The sequence below is a fragment of the Caretta caretta genome, chromosome 2, assembly GCF_965140235.1.
Source record: "Caretta caretta isolate rCarCar2 chromosome 2, rCarCar1.hap1, whole genome shotgun sequence".
Taxonomy (NCBI): Eukaryota; Metazoa; Chordata; order Testudines; family Cheloniidae; genus Caretta; species Caretta caretta.
The window spans coordinates 22382787-22397068 of record NC_134207.1 but is presented as its reverse complement, the minus strand read 5'-3'; the positions used below and the strand labels follow the sequence as shown (position 1 = coordinate 22397068).

The window sequence follows — 14282 nt, the reverse complement described above, 5'->3', positions numbered from 1 at the left end:
TGTTGGTTTGGGGGTTTGGACAAACATCTAGAGTTTAGGGATGAATCTTCAGACTTCTGTGGAGCTACATTGATTTACACCAGTGGAGCATCTGGTCCTATATATGCATCCCAAGCCTTTTCAAACCTAAAACTGGGCTAGAACTTGAGCAAGAGATATGGGCCAGTGCCACTTGTATTTGTAGCTAGAAATACCACAAGCCTGGCCTCTCATGTAGTATTTCAGCATTTCTGCTTCCAGTCCCAGCCTCATATCCAAAAATTTCCAAACCATTAAAAATGGTTCAGTTTGAATTTGGTCAGAGAAATGAACAATGGTTCCAGGTATTGGGAAAGGTTGTTTTTTATTTTTTTTATGAAGTACGTCGCCCATTTATAACAAACACACCAGGCCTATATCAGAACAGGGCCCACATTTGAGTGGCAGAACCAGATGGCTGTCTAAGAGTCACATGGATCCATGCATACAAAACCTGCTGTTGTAAGATTCAGAGATGTTCACTATGTATTTGAAGAGCCAGGATCCAGTCTCAGGTTTCATACCATCAGAAGTGCAGCACTTCAAGTGCAGTTATCTTGGTTGGGTGCACAAAGTGGGTATTTTCATGTACGAATGGCCAATTTGAGGCCCAGCAAGTCAGCTGTGTTAGCACATTTCTAATTTGTATTCCAAATTCCAAACTAATTTTGTGGTGTTTGCCTCTTTAGCTTGGGCATATAAAGGTGAAATTCACCCTATGCAGAGCAGCAACACAAGGTCTTTTGACCAGTTAAACTCTGCTTACCCCCTTAATATAAAGCTTCAGTGGGGCTCAACTAGTGCGTCGGCCCCCTTGTTGGCCTTTCGCACAGATGTGTATTTCAGCCCCAATTGCATGCACGTTTTGGTGCCTGGTGCTGTCCCGCAGGATCAAACCCATAGGGCATGGAATTAGTTCTTTGTAAAATACTTGCTGCATGTGAAGAGTAGATATTTTCCCAAGAGAAACAGTTCTTCCATTTGAAGAACATTTGAATTCTATACGTTTATCTACATATGTTTAAAAGATACAAAAGTAAGTAGAGCATATTAAATCAATATCTTGCTTATTCATTTTTTCTTCACACTACATCCCTTTCTTTGAATTATACTATAATTACAAGAAGCCTTCACCTGGTAAATGTCTGTTATTTTTACTTCCACGTCTAATCTTACTGATTAAGTTTTTCTTCGGTAGCTTAGCCATCTGTCAACATCTGGGTTGAGGGCCTGAATGCCAAGTTTCAACAGAGAAAATGGGCCAGTGCCTCAGCTGGTGTAAGTTGGCCTAGTTGCATTGAATTCAATGGAGAAACCAGGAGAGGATTTGGCCCCAAGGTTGTAATGATTAGGCCATAAACAAAATATGGCCAATCTAATACAATGCTAATGTATGCTATTATAATCAGGAATTCATTTCAGTTATCTTGGAACATGGCTTTAGAAATAAACAGCATGTCAAGGGAATAAAATTGAACGAGCGAGCAAATACGTGTCCTGGCAAGAAACAGCACCACAGGAGATGGAAAACTTCCTACATTTGCTTGGTTTGAAGCTAGCCTGAGGAGAAGCAAAGTTTAACAGCCTTCGGGACTACTAATCCCTCACACACTGAATCCGTATTATCATGGAAATGTACAGACCTGTGTTTAGAAGCCTCAGGAAAGCAAATAATGTAGCAGCACTACCATGTATCAGCCCAGCGGTTAGTCTAACTGCCATTCGATTCCTGTTCTTGGGGGAGAACAGGGCCCTTTTCTGTCTCCCAAGCCCTTAAAAATGAATAGATTTCCTTCTCATTAACCTCTTCAGACACATTATGGCAACATCCTTTCAATGCTGTAGGCATGATTGATATTGTACTTTCACTCTAAGCCCTTATCCTCAGTACTCAGTTACATTCTAGACTGATATTTCTCCTGCTCCTTCTCAGCTGGAAAGTTTGAAGAAAATCCCTTCAGTTATTTTTTGAGTTTATTGATTGTGAAAAAACCCACCGTGGGTTTTTAGCTGTTCAGCTGGTTATTGTGCTTGCTTCTGCCTTCCTCCCCCTCCCCCATGGAGAAAAGAAAAAGAGTTTGATTTGAAACGTCAAACTTGCCTGCTTTACTACATCTGGGTGGAGAGCGGGGAGGGTTGGACAGTGGGGGAAGCTTGAGAAATAAGAGTGAAAAAAATATATACAGAGCACTGCACACAAGAGCTGTTAGTTACTTATTTTCCTTGTCAATTTAAGAGCCTCATCCTGCAAGGGGTGGAGCCCTGTGGGACTTCAGTGGGAATAGAGAACACTCAGAATCTCACAGGGGCATAGGTGCCGGAACTAGGGGTGCTGCCAGACCCCCTGGCTTGAAGTGGTTTCCATCATATACAGGGTTTACAGTTTGATTCAATGGCTGTCAGCATCCCCACTATACAAATTGTTCCAGCACCACTGCACAGGGGTTCAACACTCTTCACACCGGAAGGCCCCTACGTGCCCACAAAGTGTAGTTTTCACATGGGACTATCCCGGAATATCCACTCAGACTCTGGAGAGGGGAGAGAAAATAAAAGGAGAGCAATGAGAGAACTGGACCCTAGCCTTGACTTTCACTCCAATAGATCCCTTTCTTGCCCTGACTAAAGCTTTATGAAACGTTGTGGTTTTGGTTGCGCAGGACTTGTGAACGTTTTTTATGTGGAGTGGGGCTGCCACTTTGGTTTCCATGGGTTCACGCTCCTATTGCAGCCACAAAGTCAAAGTGAAATTCATCCAAAGCTGTTGTTTTCCCTGGCTTCAAGGTGAAACCACTGAGTTTTCACAGTTTCTTGAACCCCAAAGCCTATCTTAACTTAGGTTCCTTGAAAATTAGATGGATGCTATATTAATGATTTAACTGGTCTGGCATTAGGTTGGCTGCTGCTTCAGTTTCCCAGAAGGCCTTGCTGAAGGCTACAGTCTCATGATCCTTGGGCTACAAGTCCTATGATTTGAGAGGAGACTCAAGATCTATCTCCCCCATGACAGATCCATACCAAAAGCTGAATCCAAGTCTGTATCTGGAATATATAGAATTGAAGCCCTGGATATGTGTGCTTCCAAATTTGGGGGCTCAAAATCCAGATCCAAATTTGAATTCTTCCCAAGTTTGGGGTGTGTCGATTTGGTTGTTCTAGAAACATGAACTACGAACTCAGAACCTAGCCCAGATCTAGGATTTTAGTTTCAGAGCTATCTTTCCTTCCAGTTTGGCCAAAGATTGTCTGAAAGATGTGCTAGCTCTTGTGAATCTTTTTCTCAAACATGGTTGAGTTCCAGATTTTTAATTAAACCCGAAGCCAGTAAGATTTGTTTCATAACAAAAGGTTCACACAGCTCTTCTTCCAACCCCACCACAAGGAAATGCTGCTGTCCTGCAGCCTGCTTGTCGCCAGTGGTACACACACAGGGATTTGAAAACCAAATCCAGATGTGAGGGGGAATGATCTGACCAGGAGTAGCTGGTGTTGAATCCCTAATCTGGAAGGATGGAGCAAGTGTCCCATGGACCTGATCTTCCTCTCATTTGCACCACTTTACATCTGTGTCACCCACTGACTTCAATAGAATAACATTTTGTGAGCTCAGAATTGGGCCCATTGAGTAAAATACATATTGAAACTTTGGAAAGTGACAATGTAATTCCTTCTCCTCTGTCTACAAACAGTTTTTGTACCAATTTAACTATTGGTTTAGAAACCAATATAGTTAAACAGGCGCAACCCTTAGTATGGATGCAGTTATTCCGGGATAAAACTGCTTATATCCCTCTTGTCTGTTTAAATGGACATATATAAGTAGTTTTATATTGTTATAACTGCGTCCAAGTTAGAGGGTTCCACTGATTTAACTATATTCGTTTCTAAACTCATACAATTAAGGCAGCACAAAAACTGACCAGCCCTAAGGTGTCTATGTCTGTTGTCGCATATGATCCCCACTGGTTGCTGTGGCTGCTTTTGTCATCTATATCAAGTATCTTTGCTTGGAATTCTGTTTCATATACTGAGTGGAAGGGAATCTCTAATGTGCCTTTCTTCAACAGGTTATGCACAACAAGCTGATCGGGAGCTTATTGATTGGCTCCTTTAAAGTAGATGTGGGGACAGTGTATAATCAGCCAGGTAGGAGATGCATTTTCTAAGTTCTCTTTTGTTACATGTGTGTTTTTTCTGCTGTTTGTCTTCTTCAGTCACTGGACCACCCTTCCTCTTCAGTTACCCCCACAAAGGGCATTGCCAAGGGTGTTTTGTAAATATGTAAATAAATATCCAGGCATTGAAGTGGTAGTGGTAGGAAAACGGAGCTGTAAATGCAAATGAGAAGGCACAGAAAGGAAGGCCGTAGTGCTGCATTTCCTCCATTTCACTCATCACTCTAGCTACTCAGAATATGGAAGATACTGGCCCCGTCTGCAGTCTGTTTACCAGGCTAGACAGGGCAGTGGGTTTACCCCTTATAACTGTCCTACAATATGAAGCCATTCAACAGAACTGCCCCAGTGGCTCCCTCTTTCTTATATTCCTCTGAGGTAGTCAACACAGAGGGAATTATTTCTGTCTACGTTGATCAAGAAACCCTGGTTCAAACCTGTCTGAGAGCAACCTTGCTTAAACAGGACACCCGCCATCGTTTGGAGAGCGCTGCACTGGGCCATAAACTTTGACACTGAAAGCCTCTAATAGATTTGGCTTTCAGCCTCTTCCCTTGGGGCTTCTCTTTCTCATCCTCCCACTGTTTTCTTCTGAATCAGCTGCTGTACTTGTGCCTTGCCTGTAGTTCCCAGCTAGGGCTTCACTGAGCAGCACTTCACACTGCTCCTCTGAGCGTGTTTATTTCCACTCAGCTCTGGCCTGTGCCTCTCACTCTCCGTCATCCACCGCTCACCATTATTATCACTTGCAAATGTGCTTGGTGAGTAGGAGTGTTATTCTCAGGAAAGTACAAACATTGTTTGCAGCTTTCTGACTGCTGACATGCATGCTGCGGTGGGCGCGTTTGTGACAGCTGCATGCCCAGCGTCACAGCCCTCAGAAACTGTACTGAATGGTGTTCCATAGAACCACAGAATCATAGAACTGGACGGGACCTCGGGAGGTCATCTAGTCCAGTCCCCTGCACTCAAGGCAGGACTAAGTATTATCTAGACCATCCCTGACAGGTGTTTGTCCAACCTGCTCTTAAAAATCCCCAGTGATGGAGATTCTACCACCTCCCAAGGCAATTTATTCCAGTTCTTAACCACTCTGACAGTTAGGAAGTTTTTCCTAATGTCCAACCTAAACCACCCTTGATGCAATTTAAACCCATTGCTTCTTGTCCTATCTTCAGAGCTTAAGAAGAACAATTTTTCTCCCTCCTCCTTGTAACAACCTTTTATGTACTTGAAAACTGTTATGTCCCCTCACTCCTCTCTTCTCCAGACTAAACAAACCCAATTTTTTCAATCTTCCCTCACAGGTCATGTTTTCTATACCTTTAATCATTTTTGTTGCTCTTCTCTGGACTTTGTCCAATTTGTCCACATCTTTCCTGAAATGTGGCACCCAGAACTGGACACAATACTCTAGTTGAGGCCTAATCAGCGTGGAGTAGAGCAGAAGAATTACTTCTTGTGTCTTCCTTACAACACTCCTGCTAATACATCCCAGAATGATGTTTGCTTTTTTTGCAATAGTGTTACACTGTTGACTTATATTTAGCTTGTGATCCACTATGACCCCCAGATCCCTTTCTGCAATACTCCTTCCTAGGCAGTAATTTCCCATTTTGTATGTGTGCAACTGATTGTTCCTTCCTAAGTGGAGTACTTTGCATTTGTCCTTATTGAATTTCATCCTATTAACTTCAAACCATTTCTCCAGTGTGTCCACATCATTTTGAATTTTAATCCTATCCTCCAAAGCACTTGCAACCCCTCCAAGCTTGGTATCGTCTGCAAACTTTATAAGTGTACTCTCTATACCATTTTCTAAATCATTGATGAAGATATTGAACAGAACTGGACCCAGAACTGATTCCTGTGGGACCCCACTTGTTATGCCCTTCCAACATAACTGTGAACCACTCATAACTACTCTCTGGGAACGATTTTCCAACTAGTTATGCACCCACCTTGTACTGGCTCCATCTAGGTTGTATTTCCCTAGTTTGTTTATGAGAGGGTCATGCGAGACAGTATCAAAAGCCTTACTAAAGTCAAGATATACCACATCTACCACTTCCTCCCATCCACAAGGCTTGTTATCCTGTCAAAGAAGGCTACCAGGTTGGTTTGACAAGATTTGTTCTTGACAAATCCATGCTGTTATTTATCACATTATTATCTTCTAGGTGTTTGCAAATTGATTGCTTAATTATTTGCTCCATTATCTTTCTGGGTACAGACGTTAAGCTGATTGGTCTGTAATTCCCCGTGTTGTCCGTATTTCCCTTTTTATAGATGGGCACTATACTTGCCCTTTTCCAGTCTTCTGGAATGTCTCCCGTCTTCCATGACTTGTATAAACTTGTATGTTTTACAGGTCATCAGTTTTGTGACAAGTGGGCACTTCTCACAGACCCTGCTGACATTAGGACAGGAGCCAAGGGATACCTGAAGTGTGATATCAGTGTTGCTGGGAAAGGGGACACGATACAAGCCATTCAGAAAGAAAGTGATGCTGAAGAGCAAATTGAAAAGTACTGTAAAAATTTCCTTACTTTGCATCTGTCAAAGAGAAAAAAAAATCCATGAAAAGTCCTTTTCTCCTGTTTATAGAATACATGCCTTGCTTGTGTAATCTGGCATTATTTTAACAAAAGTCTCTGTATGTTCTGCTTTGATGTGGTGGGAGGGGAGTGGGGGGCAGGAGAGTAGTTCTAATTCCACCACCAAATGAAAGGGAGGGATTATTATCAGTTCCCTGCCTCAGAGGGAGTTCATTCTCATCTCAGGATACTGCTAACTGCTTAATCATCCCTGCCTGAATGACTTTACTCTGGGGCCATTTGAAATATTTCTGAATAGCAATTTTTTGCCTGGAAAATGCACCAGATTGCAGCAAACTTCAGGTGTTTAAAAAACCTCCCACCCCAAAAACAATATGACAGGAAGATATTCCTTATCCTCCTATTGTGTGTGTGTGTATTCTTTATATACATGTACAAACACTGCCCCCATTACAAGTTACACACACTGTACAAAGTGTAAACATTTCTAGCAGGGGCACTTCATAGACACCTGCTTGCCAAGTGGTGTTGCCGCGTACTGGAGTTATGGGTCACTAGAAAATGCTTTTATTTAGTTGGAAAAACAAATGCACACTCCATGTCCCCCATTCCCATCCCCCGCCTCTGAGACACAGTATTTATCACAGGTTATGCTGTAAAATAATGGTGCGACCCCTTTGGTAAAAACATTGTCTTGGAATCACTTCATTGTCTAGCTGAGTTTTCATTCTGAGGGAAATGGCTTTTTTTTTCTTGTAGGAACCTCTTGATCCCCAAAGGATTTCCGTCTGAAAGACCTTGGGCCAGATTTTATGTGAGAATCTATAAAGCAGAAGGGCTTCCAAAGATGAACTCCAGCATCATGGCTAATGTCACCAAAGCGTTCATGGGCGACAGTAAGGACCTTGTGGATCCGTATGTGGTGGTCATGTTTGCAGGTCAAATGGTAAATTGGGACTGTATTGCTCACAAATGTAGGCCTTGTTTCCTGTCAGTTAAGTTATGTGCAAACATTAAAGCTGACGCACTTTTACTTAGGGCAGGTCTACACTTAAAACACTGCATCAGCACAGCTGCACTGTGGTATTATAATACCACAGTGTGTAATGTCTAATTCTCTTACAGTCAAGAAAGGCTAAAATTCCCAAGGTGGAACAAGCTGGATTCTAAGGCTGCATCTTTACCAATGAATTTCATAGCTCTCATTCTGTACTCTCTTCTGATGGTAGCTGTGGTGGAAGCTGTACTGCAGACACAGGGCCCTAGCGGTGCTGCTGTTTTTATTATTGTCCCTACAGATGAGGCCTGTTTGTACTGTAATTTCCAGCATTGCTACCACTGGTGGAGATTCACTCATGCTTCATTCAGGCTAGGAAGTTTGCTAGTGCAGACGAGGCCCAAGGGCCTAGTTCTTGCCTTATGTAACTTTTGGGTGAGCTAGAGTTCACTTCGCTACCCTTCTCCAGTGCCTAAAAATACCCAACTCCCATAGAAAAATAGCTGGAGACCCAGAGTTCAGTCTCTAAGGATTTTCAGGAAGGATCGCACAGGGTCAACCTCCGCACATTCAAGTCCCAAAAGGAACTAAAGAAATAAATTTAATTAAAATAACTTTATAAAATCATTTGATACAGAAACAAATAATCTAATTTTTACAGCATAACACGGCTATTTTATAATCCATGGACATTATCTTCACAGTTATACATACACATAAATGAAGAAAACAAATTAAAATCCGAACAGGTCAGTCTCCACAGAAACACAGTGAAAAGAAACTGAGAGTTCACAAAAGCTTAGGTTTAGTCACCTAAGTCTCAGCTAGAGTCTTTGATCACCAGATCTAGGCAGTCGGCTGAGTCTAAAACAACATCTTCCCTCCACGTGCTTGCAGGAATCTTCAGTTGGGATCCAGGCAGACTCTTGTCTCTGCTGAAATCACTGCTAGCCAGTCAGCTGACTGATTAACCAACCACTCAGTTAAGTCACAAGTGTATAGATTTAAAGAAAACCCTGTTACAAGAAAAAACAAAACAGAGAATAAAAGAAAAGGAGTACTTGTGGCACCTTAGAGACTAACCAATTTATTTGAGCATGTGAGCTGTAGCTCACGAAAGCTCATGCTCAAATAAATTGGTTAGTCTCTAAGGTGCCATAAGTACTCCTTTTCTTTTTGCGAATACAGACTAGCACGGCTGTTACTTTGAAAACAGAGAATAAAAAAATAGACATGACTCTTTCCCCATTAGTTGGTGACTCAGACTAATTGAGACAATTTAACTAAAACAGTTTGGCTAAAATCAAAACAACATTCAAAGCATACAATTAAAATAGAATACGTTATTTCCCCCTCCCAGTTTCCCCTTGCTATAATTAGCATTGCCCATGCTGCCCTGTTAGAGGGTTAACAATATCACTAACCTGCTGCAAAATGCCTGTGAGTTAGGGATGACAGCCTGCTTCCTGCTCCTGGGCCCAGCTTCTCCCAACCTACACAGGGCACACGGCCTTCTGCAAAGCAGCTGCCCTGACTGCTTGCCCTCATGGAGTCTGACCCCAGCCACGGGGAACCTGTTGGAGCAGACCCAAAACTACCACACCCAATTCCAGAAGCTTCTGGGTGTGGAGTGCTAAATCTGACGAGCAACAATGACCCAGAGACAATTCACTCCTATCTCCCCTCACTGGGTCTTTTTAAAGAGATAGCTCACTGCGAGGCACATGGGTTACAATTACACCAGTTTTACTTTGGTGTAACTTAATCGACTGGCATGGAGTTTGTCTTCATTACACTGGTGTAACTGAGATCAGAATCAGGCTGAGTAATTACAGCCATATTTTTTCATTAACTTTTCATATACCTGTTCATATGGAGGCTTTTGCAGAAACTCATATTTGTGATGACAAATGCATTGCGACTCCAAATGCCATTATTGCAGACTTCTAGCTTCCTAATTTGAACCCATGCTTTCAGTTCGTGTGCACAAATCTGACTTTCTGAATATGTAAAATTTTACATCTGAAAAAAGATGTGGGTGCAAATATCTGACCTATTTGTGGGTTTGTGAAAATCTTTGTGCACTTTGTTTTCTGTGGAACCTGGTTCTAATTATAGGGGTAGAACTTATCCAGTGGTGTTTACTATGGGATTTGGGGTTTAGGATTAGGGCAGACCTCCCAAGAGTCCCAGGTTTTCTAGAACTGTCCCATTTTAACCCCCAGGTGAAGTGAATATTTCCTGCATTCAGGGCCATCCAGAAAGGAGCAGTTTGCCCTTGGCCTCTTGTTTGAGAGGGCCCCCAAACTGAGTGGTGTTGCAACCTGGTGCACAGAGTTGCAGCACCTCTCAGATTTGGCCCATCCTCCCATCTGGAGCAGACAGGCCAGTCCTGAGTAATGCTGCATCCTGCTGTAGTCACTTGAAACGTCAGGAGGGATGAGTTAGGGATGGATCCAGGACAGCATGCTGTCACTTTCAGGCCTAGGGGGAGGATTCTTGCCCCTTTGGGTCCTCCCTGACATGCCCAGTCACATGGGGTGCACACTGCAGCCAGAACTTGCCCCATTCTAATTTAATTCCTCCTTTTAAAGGTAAACTAAAATGATCCTGCAAATAAATAAGTCGAAATGGGTTACAAGTGATGCAGAAAGCCTTGTCCTGGCCTTCTACACAGGAATGGATTTCACCTGACAGGAGACAACTGCACTAAAGTACCACTGGTTCCTTAGAACCAGAGTTATAATTAAAAAAGCCATCTCCATGTGTGCAGTTTTGCATAGCAGAAATATCACTCTAAGTGCACAGAGAGGAATTGAACTGGAACATTGAAGAGTTATACATCACATTAAACTCTACTAGTTCTGCGTGAGAATTCCAAGGCCAGGATGTGGCCCTTCATTAAATACTTAGGAGAAAACAAACAAGGAAACTCCCACGGTAGTTATTGCAATGTATCAGTATGCTGTGTGTTAACACTGACTAATAGAAAAGCAGAGATGCTTTCAAGTTTCGGGAAATATACTAGACTGGAAAACTGTGCTTAAAAATTATTTTTATTTAGACCACATGCTTTCTCTGTGATAGAAAAGACAGGGCTTGCTAGAGGACTTTGTTACGCTCAGCATTGTTCTCCAGAATCTGGTCTAGCCTCAAGGTCTAGAGCTGCTGGTCTTTCATTTCAGGGACGAACAACAGTGCAAAAAAGCTGTGCTGATCCTGTGTGGCATGAACAGATTGTCTTCAAGGAAATGTTCCCCCCACTGTGTCGAAGAGTCAAAATCCAGGTGTGGGATGAAGGCAGCATGAATGATGTGGCCTTAGCCACACACTTCATAGACCTGAAAAAAATCTCAAATGAACAAGATGGAGATAAAGGTAAAGGGGAAAATGTGTTAGTTATAAAAACTCTCCCCTGCCCGTAGGATAAAATTCACTAGCATGATAACTGGACCCTAGTTAAGACCCAGTTAAAGGCTCCAAAGGTTTTAGTGAGGGGTAGGCCTTTTGTTGGTTGTATGAAAAATCCTCCTACCTTATACAGAGCTGAGTCTTTTTGTGTGTTTAATGGAATGGTGTTGTGCCCTTTGTTACAAATACTCCTAAATAGCATCATGTTGATCAGTAATGAAAAGGATTCTTACCCTCTCTGGGAATGTGGCAATGAGCTGTTACCATGTGGCATTTCTAATTCAGTTAGGGTCAAGTGATGTGAATTCAGGGCTAATGCCACTGGCACCTGAATTGCCAGGCAAACAAGTATGTATCACTTTTCTGGGGCAGACCGGCCTTCTATTTCTGATAGACTCAATGGCAACTATTTGTTCCTAGTTACTCAAAAAGAGAAAAATAAACCATTTTAAAATGTCATAGAGCTAAATCCTCTCCCCAGTTCCCAGTCCAAGTAACAGGATGGGCATTGGAACTCTTTGGTCCAAGGATAGGGATCTTCCCTCCACATCCCAATCTCAATCTGCAGAGCATGAATGGAGCCACTCCAGGGCTCTGGCACCATAGAGGGAATTGCTGGAGGAGGCTCATTGTGGTAGATACTATTTCATGCTGCACCACCCCAGTCCCTAGTGACAGTACACAGGTTTCCTCTGTCGAGCAGTGCTATGTACTGGGGTATGCACACAAGTACAGCCTCCCCAAATCACATTCTGCAGCTGGAGGGACACCAGCACCCATAGAAGTAGGGCCACATTGAGCCCCTTTATGAGTAAAACTCTCAGAGAACCGAGTTCTGCAAACAGTGTGTGAGAGAGCGAGAGCTTGTAATGCAAATGTTGTAAAATATACATCATCTCCAGGGTTCTTGCCTACCTTTGGACCAGCTTGGATCAATCTCTATGGCTCACCTAGGAACCACTCCCTAATGGACGACCACCATGAGCTCAATGAAGGTTTTGGGGAAGGTGTCTCCTTTAGAGGCCGCCTCCTAATTGAAATTGCAGTGGAGATACTTTCAGGGGGAGCACAAGAGTCTAAATTTTCAAAGATCATCAAAGAGATAAAGTTACCTTCCAAAGCATCTAAAGGAAAAGAGAAAACAGACAAAGCAGAGGATGGGAAATCATCTTCTCCTTCAGACAAGGCAAACTCCACCGAGGCGGAAGTTGAGTCTTTTGATGTGCCTGCTGAGGTTAGTTTAAAATTTATTTTATATATCTATATATAAAAGAGATTGATTGATGCTTGGTTCAAAGTATGTAGCTAGTTGACAAACTAAGGCCCCAGTCATGCAGTCAGGTCTGTAACCTGGATGTGAATCACCACAGATGCAGTGGGGTCATGCGCTCACATCCAGTTACAGGGTTTGCCATGCAAACGGATCATAAATTCATATATTTCATTATCATATGCTGAATAGGATGGAAATCATTATTTACTATAGGTACTGTACAAGCACCCACATATAGGCTTTGCACACATATAGGACGACTCAGTCCCATATCTTCCTATTGTGGGGTTTCTTGTACCTTCTTCTCAGGCATCTGGTGCTGGCAACTGTCAGAGACAGGATACTGTACTAGTTGGACCATTGATCTGACCCAATACGGCAATTCCCATGTTCCTAAATCTTAGACCTGAAGTGTTCACAATCTAATGTTGAGTAGCTTTATTTAAGCTTAGTTTTTGGGTATCAGAATAGGACACCCACATTTAAAAATTAGGTTCCTCATTCTCTCTTGGAAATAAACTGTTTCTGAAACAATGGGTGGACACCAGCAGTGGCTTTACTGTGCATTCATGGGTTCAAGTGCACCTACAGAAATAATAAAACCAAGGGTGCGAAAATACTGAATGTTTTTGATACACTATTGATAGATGTGCGTGGCTTCACGCTAATCATATTTGGGTATAGACCCCAAGAGCAGAACTGCATTGATAAATGTACATTTTCACAGGCAAATATACACTCCTTCTGGCCCAGTGCAGAGGGGAGGCCCATGGGCAGGGGTGAGAGCGAGTCTTCCCCACACTCCCCCTGCAGCAGCAGATCCTGGCTCCCCACTCTGGGCTTGGTGCATGGAATTGCAGCACCACTCATGAAGATGGAGGGACAGCCAGGCCAAACCTGAGGGGCGTTGCAACCCTGTGTGCCAGGTCGCAATGCTCAGAGCGGGGAACTGGGCCCTGATCCGCAGGACAGGAACTACTGCTCCGGGGTGAGTGTGGGGCGGGCTTGCTCTCCAGCCATCCCCTTACCCGTGGCTTCTCCTCCACACCAGGCTGGGATTAGGGTTGTGGTGCTGGGGCAGAGGGTGCTGCTGCAGGTGGCTGGTGCCCCCTCAGCAGTTTACTGTAGTGCACTCATTGAATTGGGAGGCTCCATCCACCCTCAGTGGGTACCTTTAATGGGCATCTGAGCATGGTGGACAAGAGGCTCTACTGTGTTAGAAAACTTTGTGATATGAAGGGGCAGAACCTAGCCTCTCTCAGGTCTGTGGCCATCAGCATTTCCTTTCTTTAGGTCATTCAGGATGGAGAATGCTGCTTGCAGACTGCCACCACGGTAGCGAGGGCCACCTTCTCTGAACTAGGGCCAAATTGTGTGCTGGGTAAATGGACATAGCTCCATTGCCTTCAGTAGAATTTCACCTATTTACACCAGCAGAGAATTTGGCTCATAGTCATTAAGGCCACTAGCCTCTCCTCCTTTAACTCCCTCCTCGAGGCCCACTTCTGCTGCAATACCTACAAGAAACTGGCAACTAATAATAGCCAGGTATAGAGCCAGCAGGGATAGTTGGGATTGATAGGCACTGGGTCTGATTGTCTTCCTTTATTTATGCTAATCAGAAGTAGTGTCATTAAAGTCACTCGTGTGAAACTGGTGGAAGTGTGAGGAGAAGCAGCCCAATTGCATGGTTTCCCCCCCTCTCTCTTATCCTTCATAGGGCTTCTCTTCTGGAATTGCGAGCTCTTTGGAGCAGGGATCACAACTTATGGGCAAGATCTTCAGCTGCTGTAAATTGGTGTAGCTCCATTAACTTCATGCAAATTGAGTTAGGCTGATTTACATTGCCT

The 14282-nt window shown here is 43.3% G+C and overlaps 1 protein-coding gene and 1 long non-coding RNA gene across 2 annotated transcripts in view; one reads left to right on the top strand and one right to left on the bottom strand.

The window, feature by feature from the left end:
• FER1L6 (fer-1 like family member 6) overlaps window positions 1-14282 on the top strand; it is a 185351-nt gene that overhangs the window by 86353 nt on the left and 84716 nt on the right. The window contains exons 8-12 of the mRNA XM_048837249.2: window positions 4086-4164; window positions 6565-6721; window positions 7511-7697; window positions 10934-11126; window positions 12062-12393. Of these exons, the coding sequence (XP_048693206.2) occupies window positions 4086-4164; window positions 6565-6721; window positions 7511-7697; window positions 10934-11126; window positions 12062-12393 (948 nt within the window). The remainder of the gene's footprint in view (window positions 1-4085; window positions 4165-6564; window positions 6722-7510; window positions 7698-10933; window positions 11127-12061; window positions 12394-14282) is intronic.
• On the bottom strand, window positions 8337-9638 carry LOC142070731 (uncharacterized). The gene is made up of 2 exons (XR_012666683.1): window positions 9173-9638; window positions 8337-8764 (listed from the first exon to the last, which is right to left on the bottom strand). It is a non-coding gene; the product is annotated as an uncharacterized LOC142070731 (long non-coding RNA).